This window comes from Candida margitis (genome assembly GCF_024628925.1).
Source record: "Candida margitis strain CBS 14175 chromosome Unknown scaffold38, whole genome shotgun sequence".
Taxonomy (NCBI): domain Eukaryota; kingdom Fungi; phylum Ascomycota; class Pichiomycetes; order Serinales; family Debaryomycetaceae; genus Lodderomyces; species Lodderomyces margitis.
In genome coordinates, this window is record NW_026261805.1 from 93,849 (window position 1) to 116,491 (window position 22,643).

Below are 22,643 nucleotides of genomic sequence, written 5' to 3' on the forward strand. Positions count from 1 at the left end.
TTTTTGCATCAATCTTTTGCGAAAAGTCTAAATAGCAAATGTTCCTAATGTTAGATGGAAATCTCAAAAGAAACATATCGCAGTATAACTACCAGACCAAGTCTCGTTTTCTTAGGTTAGGGTATTTGGTTGTGACATGAGCATCGGTACAAAGGTAACGTTATTTAGCCTGTGAAACAAAAATGCATATAAACACAGAGCTACATATTATGCTACAGGATATAACCATCCATCTTTGTATACAAATGGGAAACAGGGGCTACGAAAGTGCTTTAGTCAGTTGACTCAAACCATAGTTCTTTGCTGTGAAAACCGTTGATTCCTTTAATTTTGCTTTTCGTTTTTTTAACCGACATTCAACCGAGGAATATAATGAAGGTAGCGCACAAAAAGTTAAGCGGATAAATAGCATATGCGGAAATTTCACTCTTTTAAGGGAGGGATTTTGTTTTTCATAAGATAGTGAAACTTAAATTTCCCTTCCTGTATGGTTTTCCAAGAGCTGTAATAGAAAAATCGTATGATCTAACAACATTATCAAATGACATATGGTTATTATCCCTTAAGTCCATTGATTAGAGCCTAACGACCCGTCGGCAACCATTATTCTAACCTCTTCTGTTTTGCATATTTTTATATATATTTCAGACAGACAAAAAAAAAATCAGACAGACAGACATGCGGACACCCATTTGCCCCACATTTTGATTTTTATCTCGCTCTCTCTTCGAATAAAATTTCCATATACATTCCAATTTCTCTCTGATTTTGCCGCTGAACAAACACCCCAAAACCCAAGGTTTTCGGTGATGATAGATTAACCGATTGTAGATTTACAATCGGTTAATATTTTCGGAGCTGGTTCGAGGTCCATACTTTAAAGAAGTTGCACACATAGTGCCAGACTTTTCGTTCTTTTGTTGATTGGCAACCCTCGTTTCTTCACCTGTCTTCCCCACCCTTAGAACAAAACAAAGAGCTCTTTTTTTTTACGAAATTGATGATATCCGTGGAATATAAGCTTAAACGCCTGATTTTTGAAAAATGCAAGTCTATTTAAACAAAAATGGATCGTGTATATGGGAGTTGTGTATGTTTCTCGGATTTTAATAATAAGATGCTTCTACAGGGGTATACGCTTTGTACTTTCTGTCTGTTCAATTTTTATTATCACCGTTTTGTCTCTCAATTTTTATTTTTTAATTAAAAAAACAATAGGCTAACATCATTTTCTTCTGTTGTATATAAATATCATGCCAAAATTCTCTCCCCTTTAGTTTTCTTTAATTTAAATTTTATTCCCTTCTTTTCTTCTTTTAACATCATAATTTGAGGTTTTCCAATAAAAGACCTATTTGATTCCAACTTACATATATATATATATCTTCTACAAAGTAAACTTTAGTTACAATGGCTATTACAAGTCTTCCACCTGATCTTCACCTCAATGCTACCAAGAAGGATCCCGACACCCATGCTAGAATTGTCAAGGATGTCATTTCATCACGCCCAGCTCCTAATCCAGCTGAGGATATCGCAAAGGAAAGAGCTAACATCGATTGGAACTTGAAGGAAGTTCACGAATTTTTGGAAGGTAACGAAGCTAAATCTAACGAAATATTACGTCTTTACCAATCGATTGAACGTGACCCAATTTTACAAACAAGACCAGAACACTTTGATATTACTCAAAAGGAAGAAAGAGAATTGGTCGCTAAGAGAATTGACAAGATGGCTAGATTTATTGAAATCGAACCATATGAAAAATTTAGAAGAAGAATGCAATTGATGACTGTTATTGACCCATCCTTGGGTGTTAGAATGTCGGTCAACTTGGGGTTGTTTTTAAACTGTATCAGAGGAAATGGTACCTCAAAACAATACGATTTCTGGGCCCACAAGAAGGAAAGTGCCATCATTAAACAAATGTATGGTTGTTTTGGTATGACTGAATTGGCCCACGGTTCCAATGTCGCCGGTTGTGAAACTACAGCTACTTTTGACCCAAAGACAGATGAGTTTATCATTGATACTCCACACATTGGTGCTACTAAGTGGTGGATTGGTGGCGCTGCCCACTCTGCTACTCACACTGTTTGTTACGCCAGATTAATCATTAAAGATGTTGACTATGGTGTCAAGACTTTTGTTGTTCCATTGAGAGACTCACAACACAACTTGTTGCCTGGTATTGCTATTGGTGATATTGGTGCAAAGATGGGTAGACAAGGTATTGATAATGGTTGGATTCAATTTACCGAAGTTAGAATCCCAAGATTCTTTATGTTGCAAAGGTGGTGTAAGGTTGACCGTAAAGGTAATGTGACCTTGCCACCATTGGAACAATTGAGTTACATCTCACTTTTGGAAGGTAGAGTTGGTATGGCTGCTGATTCTTATAGAATTGGAGCAAGATTCACCACCATTGCTTTGAGATATGCTGTTGGTAGAAGACAATTCAACAAGAGCGGTGGCCCTCAAGAGACTCAATTGATTGACTACACTTTGCACCAGAGAAGATTATTCCCATACTTGGCATTGACCTATGCTGCTGCTGTTGGTACTGACAGATTGGAGGTTGAACATAACCAATTGTTGGACAATTTGGACAAAGGGTTAAAGACAAACGACAAGTTGTTGTTGAAAACTACTATAGCTGACACCAAGTCCATGTTTGTTGATTCAGGTTCATTGAAGTCTACTTTGACTTGGGAAGCTTCCAACTTGATTGACGAGTGCAGACAATCTTGTGGTGGTCACGGTTACTCTGGTTACAATGCCTTTGGTAAAACATACAATGATTGGGCAGTTCAATGTACCTGGGAAGGTGACAACAATGTTTTAGCAATGGCTGCTGGTAAGGCCGTTATCAAGACTGTTCAACAAGTTTTGAATGGTAAGAAGGTCAAGAATTCTACTTTGGAATTCCTTAACGCTGCCCCAGAGTTGGCTAAGGCTAAGAAACCAGTTATCAGAGTCAAGGACCATGTTGACGAACCTGATCGTGTTTTGAAGGCCATTGCAAGTTTAATCTCCAAAACTTCTATGGACTTGATTCCAATGTCTCATCAATCATGGGATGCTATTAGTGCACAAAGAGTCGTTTTATCTAAATTGAGATGCCACTACTACCTTTTGGAAACATTTATCGAAAGATTGGAAACTCAAATCACCGCCAAGTCACCAGCAAGACCTCATTTGGAAGACGTTCTCAAGTTGTACTACGTCACAAACATCTTGGGTCCATTTATTGGTGAATTCTTGAGATACGGTGTCATTTCTCCAAATGTTGCCAAGTACATCACCTATGTCTACCCCCAAGCTTTGTGCTTAAAGGTTAGACCATATGTTATTGGATTAACAGACTCATTCCAGCAACCAGATAACATTATCCACTCATTGATTGGTAAGTACAATGGTGACATTTACAACAACTACTTATCAGCAGTTAAATCGGTCAACAATCCACGTGATCCTAAAGCCCCATACAGTGTTGCTCTTGAAGACATGTTGAACAGAAGTTCATTGGATGAAAGAGAAAGAGGTGAAAAATCAGAGAAAACCGCTGCTATCTTATCCAAGTAAAGCAAAAAATGAGCTGAATTTATAGTTTTGATATCCTTGATAAATATTATTCCTGGTATGAATAAAGAAAAAGTGAGTTTATTCTATTATTCTATATCCTCTCTATAAATTTCATTATGAGGTAGTTTAAACTACTAATAGCCCATATTGCAAGCATCCACACCGCCCTTCCGGGGACACTACAATTGTTGAGAAAAGGATAGGCAAATTTGCTTTCGCCAGTGGGATCAGTTGCCACTATTAGCTCACCATACAGCGAATACATTAAAAGCAATGCACCAGATAATGGGATTCCTTTGATACTAGCCTTCTCATTCAAAGCAAGGAGATATAAATACGGCCAAAGATGAATTTTGAAATCTAATTGCAAAGTCGGTGGTAGGGTTTTAGTATTCAAGAAATGGGGAAAGATTAGCAACAACAGCCAGTAAGTTATTGTTACCGCAAATTCCAAGTTAGCCACTGCGTTGTAGAATGTAAAACATCTGATATTAAATAATGATAGAATAGTATATGCAATTGTAAGCATGAGTGATACGTTTGTGAGGAATTGGAATTGGCCGCCTCTAAGTAAATGCTGGGGGAGTTGTTGGTGAAAGCAGTCCCATAATCCACTTAAGCATACAGCTAGGGAGATTAGATGAAATAATAGAGGGTATGTGGACATGTTAATGAGCAGAGGGACAAAGTAATATGTGGATGGTTGGCAGCGGACGTTTATTAAAAATCAGGCAATCTATTTACGAGTGAGAAAAATAAGAGTTCAACAGATGATTGGAAAGTTGCAAATTTATTTACAACCTCAATTTCTGATACTCAAAATAAACCAATTGCAGCAAGCAATTATAGCAAACACAGATATACATGAAAACCTCTGCCACTGACTCTTACCTTTCAAGAACGGATACGGATAACCACTAACACCATCGGCAATATGTTGACCACACTGCCACTCAATATACAACCAATAGACAAAAACAAATGCAAAAGTAATCAGCGTGGATACAGCTAGTGATAGTTCTGGCTGACTATCAATTATCAAATATACATAAGGGAATGCATGTACTTGTAGATCCATGAACAAGTTGCGATCAACATCGTCTTCTGCCACCATTTGGGGAAACAAGACTGCCATAGTCCAGTAGGATACAACAACATTAAACTCCAAGTTACTGGCTAAATTGTAGAGCCAGACTGATTTGAGCCTAAGTAATGATAAAACAAGGTTGATTACTGTGAGCAATAATGAACAATTGGTAATGAATTAGAATTGGCCTGATTTGATTAAATGAGATGGTAGTTTAGTTGTTAAGGATTTATACAACCCGTTGCCGAGGAGTATCAAGTTGGCGAGTCGAAATAGGGTAAGCATCATGAAGGTGGAGGGTCAAGTGGAGAGTAGAGTTAGAGTAAATTGTAAATTGAAGCTACAATGTTCTTTTTTATACCCTCAACAGCGGATAGGAGCCCTTGGCTGTGATGAGAAAAGTAAATTTATTGTGTAGGCCGGTTTTTCCGTCCTAGTGCCGACCAAACGCATCGGTGCCGCGGTTGGAGAATTTTGAACAAGTGTTACTTGCTCAAAGGGTGAGACTTTTGTAGTGTATCTTTCAGATAGTTAGGTTCCATGAGAGCAGGGGCCAACTTAACTATCCAGTGGGTATATAATAGTGATACTTATTATCTCTTCGTATGGGTGCTTATAAGCTAAAGCTTCTCCCTCGCTCTACATTGATTCTTTAAGTTTTTTTTTTGTAACTCATCTCTCTGTTCATCCACTCTTCATCCCACACCACCAAAGAGCATAATGGCACCTAGACAGTCCAAGACAGCTAAGAGGAATAAAACTCAAAATAAGACGAGAGAAAATGAGTCAGATATTGTATCAGATTCGGCAGCAAGGAACCTCTTAGCTGATCAACCAAAATTAACTCCAAAGTCAAAAGTTAAGAAGCTCTCTAAATTACAAGTCAAGAAACAACAGGCCAAAATAAGGCTATACGGGGCAAAGAATGGTAAAGAATACAAGGAGGAACAGTTAGATATACCGACTTTGAATAGGGCGATAGTACCAGGTGTCAAGGTCAAGCGTGGTAAAAAGGGCAAGAAGTTCGTCGATGACCATGACACATTGACTCTAACTAGGTTGGTCAAGAGTATAAATGACAAGCACGACGAGGTTAATGAGAGTAAATTGGAAAAATCTAAACGGTTGGAAGAAATAAGGGAGTTAAAGAGACAGGAGATTGAAAGGAAAGAACAACAAAAGAAGGACAAATTGGATGGAAAGAAGGACGAGTTGAGAAACAAAGCTTCAGTCGCTAGGTCAACCAGAAGAAAGAATGCAAAAGCTAGAAGGGCCGAGGAAGAGGTAGAAGAAACAAGACCAAAGAAGAAAAAGGTGAGTTTCGCATGAGTCTAAATTCTATATATATATACAAGTGGATATTCAGCCTAGACTAAAAGTCTAATACTAATGTTCTTCTCCGGATCAGTTCTCTTCTCTTTTTGTTATAGTAATAACCGTAGGCAATTCCAACCAAACTACCTCCCAAATGGGCAGCATAGTCGAACGTTCCCCATCGTAAGACAGTTCCTGCCGCATTCCAAAGCATGGTGCCTAGAAACAAGACCCAGGCTCCACCAGGGACGGGGATAAAGAATATACCGACAGGTGCAGCGGGGAACAAGTATGAAAAACAACCAAACACTCCGAATATGGCACCTGATGCTCCAAGGGACGCAACTGCCAACGAACTACCCAAAAACATGGGAATGGCAAGGGATGCAAACGATGAAAGAACAGCGGCATTCAAGTACATAATGGTGAAGTTTGACACACCAAGTATGCCCACCAACGACGCAGCAAATGATTGAAAACAAAGCATATTGATAAAGAAATGAGCAAAACTCTGATGAGAAAATGCCGACCCCAACAAAGTCCACGGTGATTGGATATTATCTTTAAATAAGATTGCATATTGCATGGTGAAACGTTGTAATTGAGGCACCCTCCACATTAAAAACACAGCACCGTTTATAGCAATGATTCCCCATACTAACGCCTGTGGGTACTGCTTGAGCACTGACAAGGGTGTATGGCTGTATAAATAAGGAGTTAAAAGCGTTGTGCCCACACAAAATGCCACCGTGAACAATAGAGGCTTTTTCAACTTGTCCCAATTCGACCTATTATAGTACAGGTTATAACTCTTCCAAGTTGGGCTTCTGCTAAGGGGAGATTGTTTGGCTTGCTGGTTCATAAACTGCTTTAGGAAGTTTCTTTGCCATGGGTTCATCGATGATTGCAAGATTTGAACATTGGAGTTGAACAGTACATTCTTATATTGTCTTACGTTTTTAAACGTTAGTGATAAAAGGCTGTTGTTGCTGAATAAGTAATTACGACCTAGACTAGGCTTCATAAATCGTAATGCTTGAAACATTCTTGGTGGCAACGAGATTGACTAGCCGGAGTGAGATAAGGCTCTGTTAAATGTGAATTAGAATTTTTTCTTTTTCTTCTCTATTTTACTTCAACGCTCGTTGCTATCTTAGCTCTATAAAAATCTTACTCAAATTCATCATCCTTCTCTTCCAATTCAATTTTTGATTTACCCGCCAATCTAGCAGCTGCTAAATTCTGTGTTCCAACTTGCCTCTTGACCTTCTTTGTCATCTTTTCAATCTCAGCTTCGGCATCGTCTGAATCTTGTTCAGCATATTGCATAACCAAACGTCTTCCTAATAAATGTACTCCTTCCAATTGTTTCATGGCATTTTCTGCCTCTTTCAACAAGTTGAATTCAACAAAGGCAAACCCTCTTGCACTTTGATCGAATTTTTTCGGTACCCTAACTGATTTCAATTGACCAAAAGCACCAAACAATTCCAAAATGTCCTTACGAGAAGCTTCGAATGGCAAGTTTTTGATAATGATTTTACTCGATTTGGCGGATTTGGCAGTGGATGAAGTAGCACCTCCTTGTTTGTGTGAAATTTTCAACTGCAACTTGTGTCCATCCAAGACATGTCCATCTAATGTAGCTATTGCTGCATTTGCTTGAGCTAGCGATTTAAACTCAACAAAACCAAAACCCATACTTAGTGTCTTGCCTGAATTTTTTGGATCCGGTTTAGTCTTGACTGTAGCCAAAACAAAGCCAGGTAGTGGCTTGAACAAGTCAGAAAGTTGCTGTACTGTTGTGCTGAAATTGAGATTCTTGACAAAGATGGCGACAGTGGGAGCTTGGATTTCCTCTTCTTCTTCCGCTTCTGGTTCACCAAGAACATCACTGGCAGATATTTTTGCCTCAACAACCTTTTCAGGCTCAGATATTTTGACACTTTCATTTTCAGCAGGTTCACGAGTAAATAAATCTTTTGGACCTTTCTCGAGGTAAAGAATGCTTGGGCCGAATCGTTTATAGGCCAATTTGGTAAACGCAGCTCTGGCACTAGGGGCATCGCTGAACTCAACAATTGCAATTGTTCCTGAAGGCGGCATGATTATTCTTTTAATTGGACCGTATTGTGAAAATAGCTCGCCCAATTCTTCTACGGTTGTTCCAAATGAAAAGTTTTTCACTAAAATGACCTTATCGTCTCTTTCCTTTTGATTAAAACTCGCAAGATCAACTCCCCGTTCTTCAAAAAATTGCCTTACGTCACCAATGACATGTGCTTCAGCAAGCGCCTGCTTCACGGCTGAGTTTGAATTTTCAGGGTTAATCAACTGTGATTTTGTGACACCCAACTTTGCTGCCATCGAATCCATAATTGCATCTGTATTCATATAGAGAGAATTCCAGCTGAATTGGCTCTTAGAAGCCTGTGCTTTCTTCTTCAACTCCCTCTGCTTTTTCAAAGGCAAATTTTTCAAATCAAATTCATCTAGCCTGTGACTCTTTTTCCTATCGGCAGCAAGTATATGCAAGAGCCTTCCCTGGAATATTTCCTTATCAAGTGACTCAAACGCATTGACTGCGTCGGTGGTGTTGCCAAATTGAATATAAACAAAACCTTTTGATTTACCGGTTCTGGTATCCACAGCAATATGTACTTCCTCTAGTGGACCATATGCCTCAAACAACTGCCTAAAATCATCTTCAGTAGCATCGTACAGGATGTTTCTGATAAACAACCGCCCAGTCTCTTCAATTTTATCTCTTGCTTTTTCTTCGTCGGATTTGTAAACTGGAGTGGGTCTGACTGGGTGCTCGTCTTGAGTTTTGGTCTCTCGGTTCGGCGCATTATTATCCGCTGGCAATTCACCATCTTCTTTGATACGAATGCTTCGCGATTTCAACCAATCCAAATCTGAAACGTTTTCATCTTTAGCCAAGGTGCCAGATTCACCCTCCTTCAAGTTGTCTAAAGGCATCATCTCCTCTTCTTCGTCCTCATTATCAACTGGCCCATTGAAATCGTTGTACTCGTCGTCACTCTCCTGATCCTGAGCCTCTATCACTTCAGGCTTGAGTTTTTCAATAGCTTGTGTGCTGTCTCCTTCTAGAGCTCGTTCCAAGTCCGCATTCGAAGGACCCCCTGATCCGTCTGCTATGGTATCATTTGCCCATGACTTGACTTGATGTGATGGTTTCATTACCTCCATATATTCCTTAAATTTGGGATCATTTTCCATCTCCTCCTCGATTAGTGATTTCCGTTCCACCTTTTGCTTCTTAGCTTTAAGTTTGTTATTCTCTTCAATCAACAAATCCTCTTCTCTCCTTAACCTTTCATTCTCTCTCTTTCTCTTTTCCTTAAACGATAATGGCACACTAGGATCAGAAAACGATTTGGCTATTTGAACATCTATTCTTGCTGTATCTATGAAAGACTTGTTGAAAAACTTTACTGCTTTCTCTGCCGATTCGTTTGATTTGTACCCAATGAATGCAAACCTTCTTGACTCCCCATTCTTAGCCTTGACTAGTTTGACATCAGTTACTTCGCCCTGTTGACTGAAGTGGTTTTTCAAGTTCTCTTCTGTATAGTACTTTGGAAGTCCCTTAACAATTAGTCTTGACATAGTTGTCTATGCTGTTGTGTGAAGAGGGGAATGTTTTGGCGATGAGGTCTAAAATCAATTTTCGATTGTGGTTTATTTTTTTCTCTTCCCTTTTTTGTGCAACGAAAGTATCGCAGTCCTCTATTTCACTTTACCACCAACCCGTTAAGCGGTAAATATCAATCAGGTGTCAAACATGGAATTAATTGATCTAATTGGCATTCGACACACAAAAGAGAGTGATATGGCATTTTCAATTTGGTCCAAAGGCATCGGCAATCTAGTCATGTTGTTACTTTATATATTATTCTATCATGTGGTTTCAATTTTTGCAACAGTTTTGGCACTGCCAATTCCAGACACAGCCAACTTGATTAAGAATAAATGTGGCAACTTCTTCTGGGACTTCGGTCTCTATCTAATGGTATGTTTCAACTAAATTCTCAATACTTTACCAGACTCTAACATTTGAAGCATTTGAATAAAGTCAAGATAAAGGTTATGGGAGACGAACTCAACCCAAATCCAGCAGTAGTTATCAGCAACCATGCTTCATTAGCAGACTATTTTGTTTTGCAGCACCTATCAAGGCTATCCACAAAACCTGAAAGGGATTCAGTTCATGGAATACCGCAAAACAGGAGTCTTAAGTTGCCAATTATCAACTTTTTCTCATGGTTTCTAGTATGGAGAGTTCCAACAATCAAAATCTTGTCTCATTTATTGAAAACAGATGAAAATTGGGAGCTAGAAGAAAGTTCAATCCTCTACGTCTTTTCTAAATTACTCAAGAGCAAGTTCTCTGAATGGATTGCGTTGTTTCCGGAAGTGAATGTGTGGACCATTGACGGTTTCGAATTGCAGCAGCAGGTTGGTGAAAAGTACTTCCTTCCAAAACTACAGCATTTGCTTTACCCACGATACTCAGCCTTTCATAATATAATAACTGCCTTGACAAAATTCAAACCACACGCTTATTCCAATTTGTATGACTTGACAATTTTGTATTGTCGTCGAAGTGGCAATGAGGTCGACTATAAACCACCTACATTGTTGGAAATCTTTTCCTCAAAAGATCCCATCACCGTGCTTGTCTATGTCAAAGTAAGATCAATCGCCCGAATACCTAATAAAAGAAAGAAATTGGAACGGTATTTGGAACACTTGTGGAAGCACAAGGATAAGATAATCACACAAATTAAGGAGGAGAATAATCTGCATCAAATGAGAAATTACAATCGACACACCACCTTTAGCTCCTCCATATCGGGGGTGATCTAGTAGTGATTATATCCTCTACGCAAGTGCAACAATTCGCCCAATCATATTGGATAAAACTATATAGCTGCTGATATATCGAAATTACCTCGTTGCAAAGCTCATCCTATAGATCCTCGACTTGCTCTTTTCATCTCTGTCAATTCGGTAATAATGATCAGTAAACTCACGCAAATGACTTAAAAACTTTTCATCATGAGTAATTACAATCAATTGAAAGTTCAGTTGTCGTTTCCTATAATCAATGACTCGATTCAATGCCGACGCCAACGCCTCAGCATTTTCACTATCTAAATTGGTTGTGGGCTCATCCAAGGCAATTATACCACAATTTGACCCAAAACATTCAGCCAATGCTAACCGAATCAAAATGCTCGCCAATACCTTTTGCCCTGCCGAGCAACGGCCTCGCATGTCCAATTCACTTGAATCTTTAACCATAACCACTCGATAGTTGTACGACCTATTACCTTTAGCCTGAAGATTAACGTCACTCTTGATAGCTATTGTTGAGATGTCGGTTCCTTGATAGGTTTGGGACCATAATTCAGTCAAGATACGATTTATATCTTCCATTTTGATACTATGGTATTTCATAATGGCATTGTCCAATGCCTTTGAGTAATTTTGTATGTCATTAGACACAAGCAAATTAGTTTGCAACTTGATCCATTCTTCATGATACATTTCCTCAACATTTTTATATTCAGTTGCCAATTCCTTCTTCAATGTTTCAATTTGATCCTTAATTTGCTTCACTTCACCTACTTTCCCAGCATGTTGTGAAGAAAGGTTGGATATTTCATCTCGAATACGTTTCGAGTTTTGTTGATATTCTTCTTTTTGCAACTGAGCATTTTCAATGTCGATTGAGTTCAATTGAAATTCAGTTTCATCCAAACGACTAATTTGTGCCCGATAGTCAATGTTGGCAATGATGTTGTGCTCGACACGCGAAGAATCCATCACTAATTTCTCATAATTTTTGATTTTAATAGCATTTTCCGAGATTCGCGCCTTAATGGAATCACACTCCTTCGAAGTTGCTTCGATTTTGGAAATGTTTGTCTCCATTCTAGGCAATCCGACAGCTTCGAAATCGGTCACTGCAATAAAAAGTGTTTGGAATGTTCCCACTGAAGAGTCAAGTGACTTGACTTTCTTCAGCATCTGGCTTGCTGCCAGAGAATGATCCATTTGAATTTGCTTCAATTCGCGAGACTCTTTCTCCCTGCTCTTTCTTGAATGCAGCAACCTTAATTTAATTTCTCTACTTCTAGATTCAGAACTGGTAATGCTTGTTTCTAGATCCTCTATGGATCGTTTAATATTCAGTACTTCCGCCAATGACCTCTCTAGGTTACTAATAATTAACTTCACATCCTTGACTTTATTTTCCAACCTCTGAATATCCTTCTGCACCTTGTACTTTTCGTCATTCAAGTTAGCCACCTCTTGTCTAATTTTACGATTTTTTACATTCATATCCTGTTGTTGTCTCTGCAACTCCTCTACAGAGGCTAGACACGTACCATATTCATCTAGTTCATCATTTAACTTGTCCACTTTGATATCAAGGTCTTGAACTTCATGATTCAATCTGGTCGCATCATCGAGCGGCTTTTTCAAGATGACGGCAGATTCAAATGCTTGTCTCGTACTGTCAAGTGTTTTAATTTCATTTTTCAATGTGTCGCTTAGTCCATTAATTTTGTCGTCAATAGTGTTCAAATCTTCCTCAAGTTTCGGCTTTAATGCGATACATTCCTTATAGTTGATCACCTTCAAGCTTATATTCTTTATAGCATCCAACTCTTTTCCTATCTCCTCAGCATTTTTCTTCACCTCTCTAATTTTCTCCTCATCAAATCCTTGCTTCAATTCGTTGATAAACTTTTGCAATGCAGGATCGTCAAACATTCGCTTACATAATAAGCAGCATTTATTTTTCTCTGCCATTTCCAATGCTGATTTACCATAACTCTTTGTCACTTCAGAAGTATTCACATCTTCAGTGACGTTTCGATAATCTTCCTCCAAGTCACGCAAAATGCTTTCATACTCATCAATCTCCGTCTCTTGAATAACTTCGGTGATATCTGATTTCAACCCATCGATTTTGGATGCATTGTCGGATATATTATTCAAGATCCCCTTTCTTGAGTTCTTCATTGATTCAACTTCACTTTGAATATTATACACTTTTTTTTGCCGACTGTCCACTTCCAGCTTCAACTCCTCGTACTTCTCCCTAAGCTTGGGCTCAGCAAAATCAACATCAATATCAAGTCCAACTACCGACTTAAAATTGTTGTTGATTCTTTGCATAATTTTGTCTATTTCTGCATTTTTTGATTTGACTTCGTCCTCAAAAAATCTTAGTTGTGTTCTCAATCCTGACTGCTTGTTACTAATCAGCAATCGTTTGGATATCTCGTCCAACTCAAACTCAAGTTTTGCATTTTCGGCATTCCCCGCCGTTATTTTCGCATCAAGCTCTTTCACTTCTCTTTTACCTTTTTTAGAATCGAGTTCCTCTATGGTCGCAGCCAACTCCTCTTTCCGCGAAACCAATTCAGATTCATCATTCGTGGATGCGTCAAATTTCCTTTTCAACTGACTCAAATTTTGCTGAAACTTTTGCAAATCGCTGTCAATATACTTCAATGTTTGCTCGTCTTTGAGTATCTCGTCTTCAACTTCCTTCAATTGCTTCTGCTTTCCCGCTTCAATGGACTTGTGATTTGAAAGCAATTCTTTTTCCTCGTTTTGCACGTCCAGAAGTTTACTGCTTATGGCATCCTTGAACATGGCTATATTCTTTGAGGCATCTTCATCTTCATCTTCATCAAGATCAACTTCTGCCGCATTTTCCTTCATCAATTTGGTCATTTTACCTTTATTGGCATCATAATCTGTTTTCTTGGCTTTGAGTGAACCATCCAACCTTATCAATTCATTATACTCTTTTGTTTTCTCCTTCAAGCTGGAATTAAGATCGTGCTCGACTTTTTGTAAAGTGCCGATTGACTTTTTATTATCAGCCACAATTACGGCAAAGTTTTGTTGTTTGTTGAGCAATTCCTCGTCATTATCGGGTAAAATCTCAATCGAATTCTTCAATCTTTCAATGTTTTCCTCAAGGGAAGCCTTTTTCATCAACATATTTTCGTAATCACTTAAAGTCTTTTGGAACTCTTGATTCGTTGCAAATAATTTCTCCGCCTCGATATCCTTTTGCTCAATCTGAATATTCAATTCGCTAATCTCTGAAGTAAACTTCTCAACCGAATGGTTCATCTCGGCTAAGCGATCGCGTACCTTTTTTGCACGGTCCTTATCAATTTTTAAATGGTTAACGCTCTGCTCAATCAACTTTATATCCGTAGTCATGTCTTTTTTGATACTTTTCAAATTATCAATAACTTTGGTGAATTTTGAGGCTTCAAAAATATCATCAAACTTCTTTTTCAACACTGATGCTTCACTCAAGGGCCACAAACTTTCATCCTGATGACAAAATATCACATTATCTAGAATTGCTGTTGATGCACCGAGAAAAATGGGGATCTGCGAATCAAGTTCAGCATTTTTGGACGATATGCTTGTCTTTTTACCATTTTCAATATAAGCTAATTGGCCTTCCATCGATTTAAATGTGATTGTATTAGTACTGGCAGTCTTTGTATTCTTGATGCTTGCTTGTACTGATCTCGTTGTGATCATTGACTTGCCATTGGCATTCTTGAAAGCCAACTTCACTTGGCCTGTCACTGAAGTTCGGGAACTGAGACTTGGATCATGAACAAAGGCACCACCCTTTGAATTCGGTGGAAGGTTACCTGTAGTTGCGTATCGTAGACACTCAATGACGGTTGTTTTCCCACATCCATTTTGACCACAGATTAACGTCAATGGGAATCCAAATTGAATCGTTTCATCTGATTCAGGTTCAAATGATCTGATACCCTTTATGGATAGTTTGTATATGCTTGACATGGTAATCGAGATCAACCATACTTAACTTATGCCTGCCATAATTGAAAAAAAAAGTAGAATCGCGTCTCGAAAGTACAAACGCTACCGAAGAGGAGAGAGCATTTATATTTCAAAGTCTAAACACCCTAATCAATATGGGCCTTTGATAACTCATCGGCAATGTCATCCACAGCTTGATCTTTGTCATCAAGTGTAACACCAGCAAGTTCTTCCTCCAACTCTTCCAAATCAAGGTCCACTTCTAACGAGTCCTCTTCTTCGTCCTCGTCGTCCTCTTCTTCCTCATCACTGTCTAATTCTTCCAACTCGTCCAACTCATCGATCTCTCCAAAACCTCTTTTTTCGAACACTTCCTTGATGCTTTCTATATGTTCTGAATCTTCCTCGAACCTATTCCCGTTTAATTCTAAAAGCTTCAAATTAGGCAAATATTCCCCAATCAAGTCAGCCAATACTGCCAAACTGTCTGTTTCTAACTCATTATATTGCAACTTAAGGACAGTTAAATTTTCCTTTTTGTTCTTTCCAAAAGCTCTAACAACCTCCAAGGAGCCTTTGTTTTTCAACAAAGAGTCATTCAAGTTCAATTCAACCAAACCAGGCCAGTTCGATATCGATTCAGCAAGTTTGATAGCTCCGGAAGTTGTGATAGTGTTATCTTGTAAATCCAACACCTTTAATTTTTTGTTGTGAGTTAATCCTTTCTCGACTAATTTGGAAATTCCGGCAGGTCTGATACCATTTTGGTATAGTCTAACTACTTCCAAATTCTTGTGATTTCTCAACCCAACAGCCAAGTAGTTGATTGATCCATTCTCCAATCTATTTCTACCACAAATAAATGTCTTTAACGAAGACGATTTTTGAGCGGCTATTTGAGCTCTGGCTAATTTAAACAATGAGCCACCGATTCTAGACCCGGCAAAGGGTCCCATACCATTGTTGGACAAAATCAAATGTTCCAAAGATACAGCTTTTGCAATATATGCCTCGATGGGGTCTATTGTTTGCAATCCAAAGGCATTGTCACTCAAGTTGATTAATTTCAAGTTTGGAAATTTCAACAATGCTGGCAATATATAATTCAATGATTGGGGGATTTCCGTGTTTAAACGTCCAGTGTACAAATCAGAAAAGTTGATTTCAACGACAGTATCCTTGTGCTTCAAAAGGGCTTCACTTAATGCTTTAGATGCATCGATCCCTATTGTGTTTCCTGAGAAGTCAATCTTGGTGACGTTTTTAACCTCGTTTAGTTCCTTAAGGTATGGCTCAATGTCCGCCTCACTGTTGAATTTGATTTGTTTTCCAGCGATGGAATAAGTAGTTTCAGGAGTTACTCCCAACTCAACATCAACTGAAGCCATCTGTTATTTTTTGCTTTGTCTATACTCCGGTGTTTTGGATATTCTGTTGATGTGCACCAACGATCAAAAAATGAGAAAGAAAAAAAAAATATCCGAATAATGACGTTGGACATTGAAGAAAAAGAAAAAAAGAAGAGAAAAAATTTTGATACACACTCCAAACAGAGCAACAACACTCATTTTCCACAAAGTGTTTTAATTGATTATCAAAGATGAATTTCCAAACTAGAGCACCACCAAAGGCCCAAGAAGAACCATCAACGTATCAGAAAATTAGAAACTCACCTGGTTTTACTGTCGGTGTACAAGTTGCATTGTTTGGATTAGGCGTTGCCTTTATTCAATCACCATTGATGGAGATGTTGGTACCACAATTATAAGTTTGAAAGGAAACGTATCCCAGATGTATATAGTATTTGGTTAATATAGACTGATTTTATTGTTTTGGAGGGGATTATTGTTGTAAAAGAAGGAGTGGCTTTACTTGCTTGGGAGTGGGATGATGGTCAGCGATTCAATGGGATGGACTTAGGTGTCGCTTAGATGATGTTGCTGTGTGAGATGATGATATATCTATCGTGGATGAATATAGATCCACATGAAAAGCAAAGTGATATCGATTTTATTTGAGGTCTATCCCGTTCGCAAAATGTTCTGTCACACTGAAACATGCAAGAAAGTATTTGAAGACTACTATATCTCTTTCTTTTCACCTCTATTTCAAGTGGCGAACACTTTATCCGGATTCGATTGAGGATGCAGTTGTCATGAAGATTAAAGTGACGCTACTGGAGAAACAAAGAGCATTATGTCTGCCAGTAAATGCAAAGGTGAATTAGATGGCAACGGCGAAGGTCACCTGAAACCCCCATACAATATAATTCTGGTGCCATACACTGCATCAATTTCTGTTGTGCTGACGGCTGATGTGGAATTACAATGATGAACAAAAACGAATCTGATATGGTAGATTTAGATAATCGTGGACTCTGCAATGCAGCCTGCTCTCTGCTCTTTTAACTACTATCAAATGCATTTTTAGCAACGACATCCGAATCAGCTACTATAGTGGCAATCAAGCAAAAGGCCACAAGATAATGGTACTCGGTAGCCAATTCACAAAGCATCTATTCTATTAAAGTGGCCATAATAGAAAATCAAGGCTCTTGTTCCAAAGCCTGTTCTCCTTTGGAAAGCACAAGTGAAAAGAATTGGCTGTAAAATAGATAAAGAGTTATAGTGCAGATTTACCTATAGAGTATATAGTATTATTCAGACCCTTTGTTTTCAAGGACAAGTAAATCACAGCATTATAGTAATACTCTGATCTACACACTCTATAGAGTAATTAGAAGAAAATAAAGTTATAGATAGTGCAAAGCACATGACATATTATACATTAAGCTTTAAAAAGAGGGACCCAGTATGCATGTGAAACAATGTCATAGAGGAAGTGGTAGCTACCCTTAAAAAAAGCATTTGACATTTGTATCAGATTCGGAGTAGATCGCCAAAATGTACCCCACATTTTATGTTTTTGATACATTCATCACCTATTCCGCGGGACACACAAGAAAAGCTTCTGAGAAAAAGCTTTATTTTTTAATGGGACGCATAGTGATAACGTTCAATGGCCAAAAAGTACACAGTCATAAGACAAACTCTTGATCATCTATGACATGTTTTTTTTTTCGTTTCAAACCTTTTGCTTCATTGAGGTTGGATATAAATTTTCTAGGTATTGTGTAATTTTTCACTATCCGCAACCGCTAAATCAGAGCGAGAGAAAGAATTGGGCTTGCGTAAAATCCGGCTGGTAAGGGACAAGGTTAAATCAGGCCACCGCAGATATATAAAAAAAAACACTCGCATGCATTGCATGCAGGTAACATACACAGATTCGTTCCGAGGAAACCAAAGGATTGAGAGTGAATAACTGCCTAGGAAGAGCTCAATTAAAGATACCTTTGACAACTATTTCGACAATTTCGGAGTTTACTAAGGATCCACATTCTAGAAAGTTGCGTTTGTTATGAAGAAAAAGGAGGAGAAAGAAGGCTTCAGATGCTCCTAAACGTCATCTTCTGAGTAAGAAAGCGTGTGATAAAATAAAGTTATTTCCAGTTTGTGTGATAAAAAAAACGTTTTTCTCTCTGTACAGTTGAAATAGTCACGTGAAACTTTTGGCCTCGGTCAAAGCATTGACCTCGGTAGAAGTAAGTTTTGTGAACAATAGGGCAAAGAAAAAAACTTTACAAAACGGGAAAATTACTAGAAATTGTTCACCCCTCTCCTTATTATTGTGCAGTTCTGATAAGCCCTTAGCCTTTTGTACTTGTCTACATCCAGCATCGGTCTAAATTGAAACTTTATTTACCGATGATATGTAGTTGAATAAGACCAGGGAACGAGAAAGAGACTGAAAAAGCAAAAAAAAAAATAAAAGCACCTGATGCTGTATTGTAATCAATATTTTGCAATAGACGTTAGCGGATTTTGAGGTAAATTGCGGGGGAAAAGCATCGTGCGAGAGTATCCCTCTACTTGCCCTGTGAGATTTGAACCAGGCCTAGATATCGATCAACATTGGGGTCAGTTGAAATACAGGAGGGTGGGGGGGGGGGGGGGGGCAGTGGCGAGTCNCGTGGAGGAGAAAATATCCACATAGCTTTTGACTCCGAGGTGAAGATTATTTTGTGTCGGAGTTAGGAGGAAATAATATTTTTTATTTTCTTTTTCTTTGATTTTTTTAAATAATTTTTTTTTTCACATTTTGCGGAGTAAGAGAGAATGAGACAGACACAACGGACAGAATTCAGACACCAGACACAAAAAAAAAACTGGACAATTCAACTGACAAATGTAAAGCAAACGATGTCGCGTCAGAAAGCAATTTTTGATGACAAGGTTTCCATAATTTAGCCGAAAAAGAGAGGCAAGAGTATCTGCATGCTTCATAAGAAAACCAGTATCAGAGGTATGCTAAAGAAGGAGAGAATTGGGGATAGGGGATAGAGTGGCCCCACTAGACAAAGTGTTATTGGAATCAAATTCTTATATTGTAAAGCGTTAGTATTGTGCTTGCTTTAAACCTCGTCGGTTCTTTCTCCATAAAATAAAAACAGAAAAATAAATTTGACAAACAGACAAAATTGACTTCGTGCATAACATTTCCCTGTGAAAAAAAAAAAAATTAAAATCAAAATCTCCCACTACAATTTCAAATATAAATATCATCAAATATTTCTCCAGATTTTCTATCCTTCCGAAATTTCCTTTTCCTTTTCCTTTTCCTTTTTCTTCTTTTTATATATCATCACAGATTTACTGTTATATTACACCCACCCTTTACATTTAATTCATCATATAAAATAGTCAAACTCAGATTAACTATTTTGCTATTCGAATTATTGTCACTTTTTATTAACGAATTATCATTATTTTTTTAACGCCCCTCTCAACTAAAAAACACACCCCCACATATACACAGTTTATACACAATGTCTGTCCCATACACCACTAAAAACGTCAGCTTAAGCAAGGGTCCAGATCCAAAGACATCTCTTCAAACTGAAAGAGACGCCCAAAAGATTAACCCACAAGCTATGCAATACTTTTTGGAAGGTTCCAAAGACAGAGCTGAATTGATCAAGGCTTTGACTCAACAAATGGAAAGAGACCCAATCTTGTGGACTGATGGTTCTTACTATGACATGAACAAGGAACAATTAAGAGAATTCACCGCAGTCAAAATCAACAGAATCTCGAGATATTTGGAAACTGACTCCATTGATGTTTTCAACAGAAGAATCTCATTGCTTGGTGTTTTCGACCCAGCTGTTGGTACTAGAATTGGTGTTAACTTGGGTTTGTTCATCTCATGTATCAGAGGTAACGGTACTTATGACCAATTGAAATACTGGGCTTTGGACAAACACACTGCTCACATCAGAGGTATTTACGGTTGTTTCGGTATGACTGAATTGGCTCATGGTTCAAACGTTATGGGTCTTGAAACCACCGCTACTTTTGACAAGTCAAGTGACGAATTCGTCATCAACACCCCACACATTGGTGCTACTAAGTGGTGGATTGGTGGTGCTGCTCACTCAGCCACTCACTGTACTGTCTACGCCAGATTGATTGTCGATGACGAAGATTATGGTGTCAAAACTTTTGTTGTTCCATTAAGAGACTCTAACCACGACTTGATGCCAGGTATCAGTGTTGGAGACATTGGTGCCAAGATGGGTAGAGATGGTATTGATAACGGTTGGATTCAATTCTCCTCCGTCAGAATCCCAAGATTCTTTATGTTGCAAAAATTCTGTAAGGTTTCAAGAGAAGGTGAAGTTATCTTGCCACCTTTGGAACAATTGTCTTACTCGGCATTGTTGGGTGGTAGAGTTATGATGGTTTTGGATTCTTACAGAATGTTGGCCAGAGTATCAACCATTGCTTTGAGATATGCTATTGGTAGAAGACAGTTTAAGGGTGACAATGTCGACCCAGATGATGAAGATGCTTTAGAAACCCAATTGTTGGACTACCCATTACACCAAAAGAGATTATTCCCATACTTGGCTGCTGCTTACGTTGTTTCAGCTGGTGCCTTGAAGGTTGAAAGAACCATTGAAGAAACCTTGTTGTTGTTGGACGATGCTGTTGATGAAGGTGACGATGTTGGTATCATGAAGTCTATCGATGCCATGAAATCATTGTTTATCGACTCTGGTTCATTGAAATCCACCTGTACTTGGTTGGCTGCCGAAGGTATTGACCAATGTAGACAAGCTTGTGGTGGTCACGGTTACTCCGCTTACAACGGTTTCGGAAGAGCCTACAACGATTGGGTCGTCCAATGTACTTGGGAAGGTGACAACAACATCTTGGGTGTCAACATCGGTAAGCCATTGGTTAAACACGTTATTGCTATTGAAGATGACGATAAGGTTGTCAGGGGTTCTTCAGATTTCTTGAACCAATTGAAAGAATACACTGGCTCAGGAGCCAGCAAAGTTATTTTGGATAACGCCAACGACATCAACGACCTCAAGAAATTCATCAAGTCTTTGGAAGTTGCTATCATCAGGTTGTCTTATGAAAGTGGTAAGGTTGTTAGAAAGGAAAACTTTGACTTTGTTGGTGCTGAATTGGTTACCATTTCCAAGTTGAAGGCTCACCACTACTTGTTGAGTGAATATGTCAGAAGAGTTGACACACACGATGACGAAAGCTTGAAGCCATACTTGTATGACTTGGGTAGAGTATATGCCGCTACTGTTGTTTTGGACAAGTTTGCCGGTACCTTCTTGACTTTCAATGTTGCTTCCACCAACGCCATCACCGAATTGGCCAAGATTCAAATTCCAAAATTATGTAAGCAAATCAGACCAAACGTTGTTGGATTGACTGATTCTTTCCAAATGTCTGATATGATGATCAATGCCGCTATTGGTAGATACGATGGTGACATTTACGAAAACTACTTTGACTTGGTCAAGACCTTGAACCCACCAGCCAAACACAAGGCCCCATACTCAGCTGCTTTGGAAGGCATGTTGAACCGTCCATCAATTGATGAAAGAGAAAGATTTGAAAAGACCTTAGAAGCCGGTGAAATCTTGTCCAAGTAAAGCAATTGGTCAAATTTTTTATTGTGATGTATAGTTAGTTTTTAATGAAATAAGTTATAAGTTAATTGCAAAAGTGTAGAGAATGTATAGTTGAGCAAATACTAGTGTACTATTCTTTCCTTTTATGCTTAGCTCGAATCTGATTGGCCGATAAACTGTGGCTATCAATTATATTTGCAACACATATTTTTTTTGTCTTGTGAGATATGAAAATATACTCCTACGCTGACTTTCAACAGTCAGACTATGTCGTGGAAAAGACTACCGTGGCGACCAGTAGTTGCTGGTATAACAAGCACAGCAATTGTTTCATACGTTGCCTACAAATACGGTCGATACGAAGTATTGAGAAGCCCGCCATTGCACTTGTTTCCCAATTCATCAACAACAAAATTGACTTCACTTGAGTCACCAAAGTATTGCCAAGATATATCTCGAGTGATTTCTGAAATTACGAAATTAGAGATAGAGGTTGTCAATAGTAAACCTGAAATTGATCATCATACCGGGAACGAATTTACCACGCATAAACCATTGGAGAATGAAGTTCCACTTTATGTTGTTTACCCAAAGACGACAGAGGAAGTGTCACAAGTGCTAAAGATTTGCAATAGAGAGCGTGTACCGGTGGTTCCATTTTCGGGAGGTAGCAGTATTGAAGGTAACTTTCACTCCACTCGTAAGGGTGTTGTGGTTAACACATCGCGAATGAATCAAGTGTTAGCAGTCAACGATAACGATTTAGATGTGGTCGTTCAATGTGGG

The 22,643-nt window shown here is 38.5% G+C and overlaps 10 protein-coding genes across 10 annotated transcripts; 6 read left to right on the top strand and 4 right to left on the bottom strand. All coding sequences in view use genetic code 12, as the record gives it.

Annotated features, from left to right (window-relative positions):
• Positions 1-1,410: 1,410 nt before the first annotated feature.
• PXP2 (Pxp2p) lies at positions 1,411-3,585 on the top strand (the record flags this gene model as incomplete). Its single annotated transcript, XM_051814455.1, has 1 exon — positions 1,411-3,585. One exon carries the CDS (start codon positions 1,411-1,413, stop codon positions 3,583-3,585), a length of 2,175 nt encoding a protein of 724 aa, XP_051672024.1.
• Positions 3,586-5,392: 1,807 nt separating this feature from the next.
• On the top strand, positions 5,393-6,001 carry CANMA_002393 (uncharacterized protein; the record flags this gene model as incomplete). The annotated part of the gene is made up of 1 exon (XM_051814456.1): positions 5,393-6,001. The coding sequence occupies one exon, from the start codon at positions 5,393-5,395 to the stop codon at positions 5,999-6,001; it is 609 nt and encodes a 202-aa protein (XP_051672025.1).
• Positions 6,002-6,044: 43 nt separating this feature from the next.
• Positions 6,045-7,031, bottom strand: CANMA_002394 (rhomboid protease; the record flags this gene model as incomplete). Its single annotated transcript, XM_051814457.1, has 1 exon — positions 6,045-7,031. The coding sequence occupies one exon, from the start codon at positions 7,029-7,031 to the stop codon at positions 6,045-6,047; it is 987 nt and encodes a 328-aa protein (XP_051672026.1).
• Positions 7,032-7,156: 125 nt separating this feature from the next.
• Positions 7,157-9,619, bottom strand: CANMA_002395 (RNA-binding ribosome biosynthesis protein; the record flags this gene model as incomplete). The annotated part of the gene is made up of 1 exon (XM_051814458.1): positions 7,157-9,619. One exon carries the CDS (start codon positions 9,617-9,619, stop codon positions 7,157-7,159), a length of 2,463 nt encoding a protein of 820 aa, XP_051672027.1.
• Positions 9,620-10,099: 480 nt separating this feature from the next.
• CANMA_002396 (uncharacterized protein) lies at positions 10,100-10,879 on the top strand (the record flags this gene model as incomplete). Its single annotated transcript, XM_051814459.1, has 1 exon — positions 10,100-10,879. One exon carries the CDS (start codon positions 10,100-10,102, stop codon positions 10,877-10,879), a length of 780 nt encoding a protein of 259 aa, XP_051672028.1.
• Positions 10,880-10,960: 81 nt separating this feature from the next.
• RAD50 (MRX complex DNA-binding subunit) lies at positions 10,961-14,875 on the bottom strand (the record flags this gene model as incomplete). Its single annotated transcript, XM_051814462.1, has 1 exon — positions 10,961-14,875. One exon carries the CDS (start codon positions 14,873-14,875, stop codon positions 10,961-10,963), a length of 3,915 nt encoding a protein of 1,304 aa, XP_051672029.1.
• A 125-nt stretch (positions 14,876-15,000) lies between these two features.
• RNA1 (GTPase-activating protein) lies at positions 15,001-16,242 on the bottom strand (the record flags this gene model as incomplete). The annotated part of the gene is made up of 1 exon (XM_051814463.1): positions 15,001-16,242. The coding sequence occupies one exon, from the start codon at positions 16,240-16,242 to the stop codon at positions 15,001-15,003; it is 1,242 nt and encodes a 413-aa protein (XP_051672030.1).
• Positions 16,243-16,454: 212 nt separating this feature from the next.
• TOM6 (Tom6p) lies at positions 16,455-17,185 on the top strand (the record flags this gene model as incomplete). Its single annotated transcript, XM_051814464.1, has 2 exons — positions 16,455-16,603; positions 17,023-17,185. The coding sequence occupies 2 exons, from the start codon at positions 16,455-16,457 to the stop codon at positions 17,183-17,185; spliced, it is 312 nt and encodes a 103-aa protein (XP_051672031.1).
• A 2,557-nt stretch (positions 17,186-19,742) lies between these two features.
• Positions 19,743-21,878, top strand: POX1-3 (acyl-CoA oxidase; the record flags this gene model as incomplete). The annotated part of the gene is made up of 1 exon (XM_051814465.1): positions 19,743-21,878. One exon carries the CDS (start codon positions 19,743-19,745, stop codon positions 21,876-21,878), a length of 2,136 nt encoding a protein of 711 aa, XP_051672032.1.
• A 246-nt stretch (positions 21,879-22,124) lies between these two features.
• Positions 22,125-22,643, top strand: CANMA_002401 (FAD-binding oxidoreductase; the record flags this gene model as incomplete). The annotated part of the gene is made up of 1 exon (XM_051814466.1): positions 22,125-22,643. A coding segment is annotated over one exon (519 nt), but the record flags the coding sequence as incomplete, so codon positions are not given.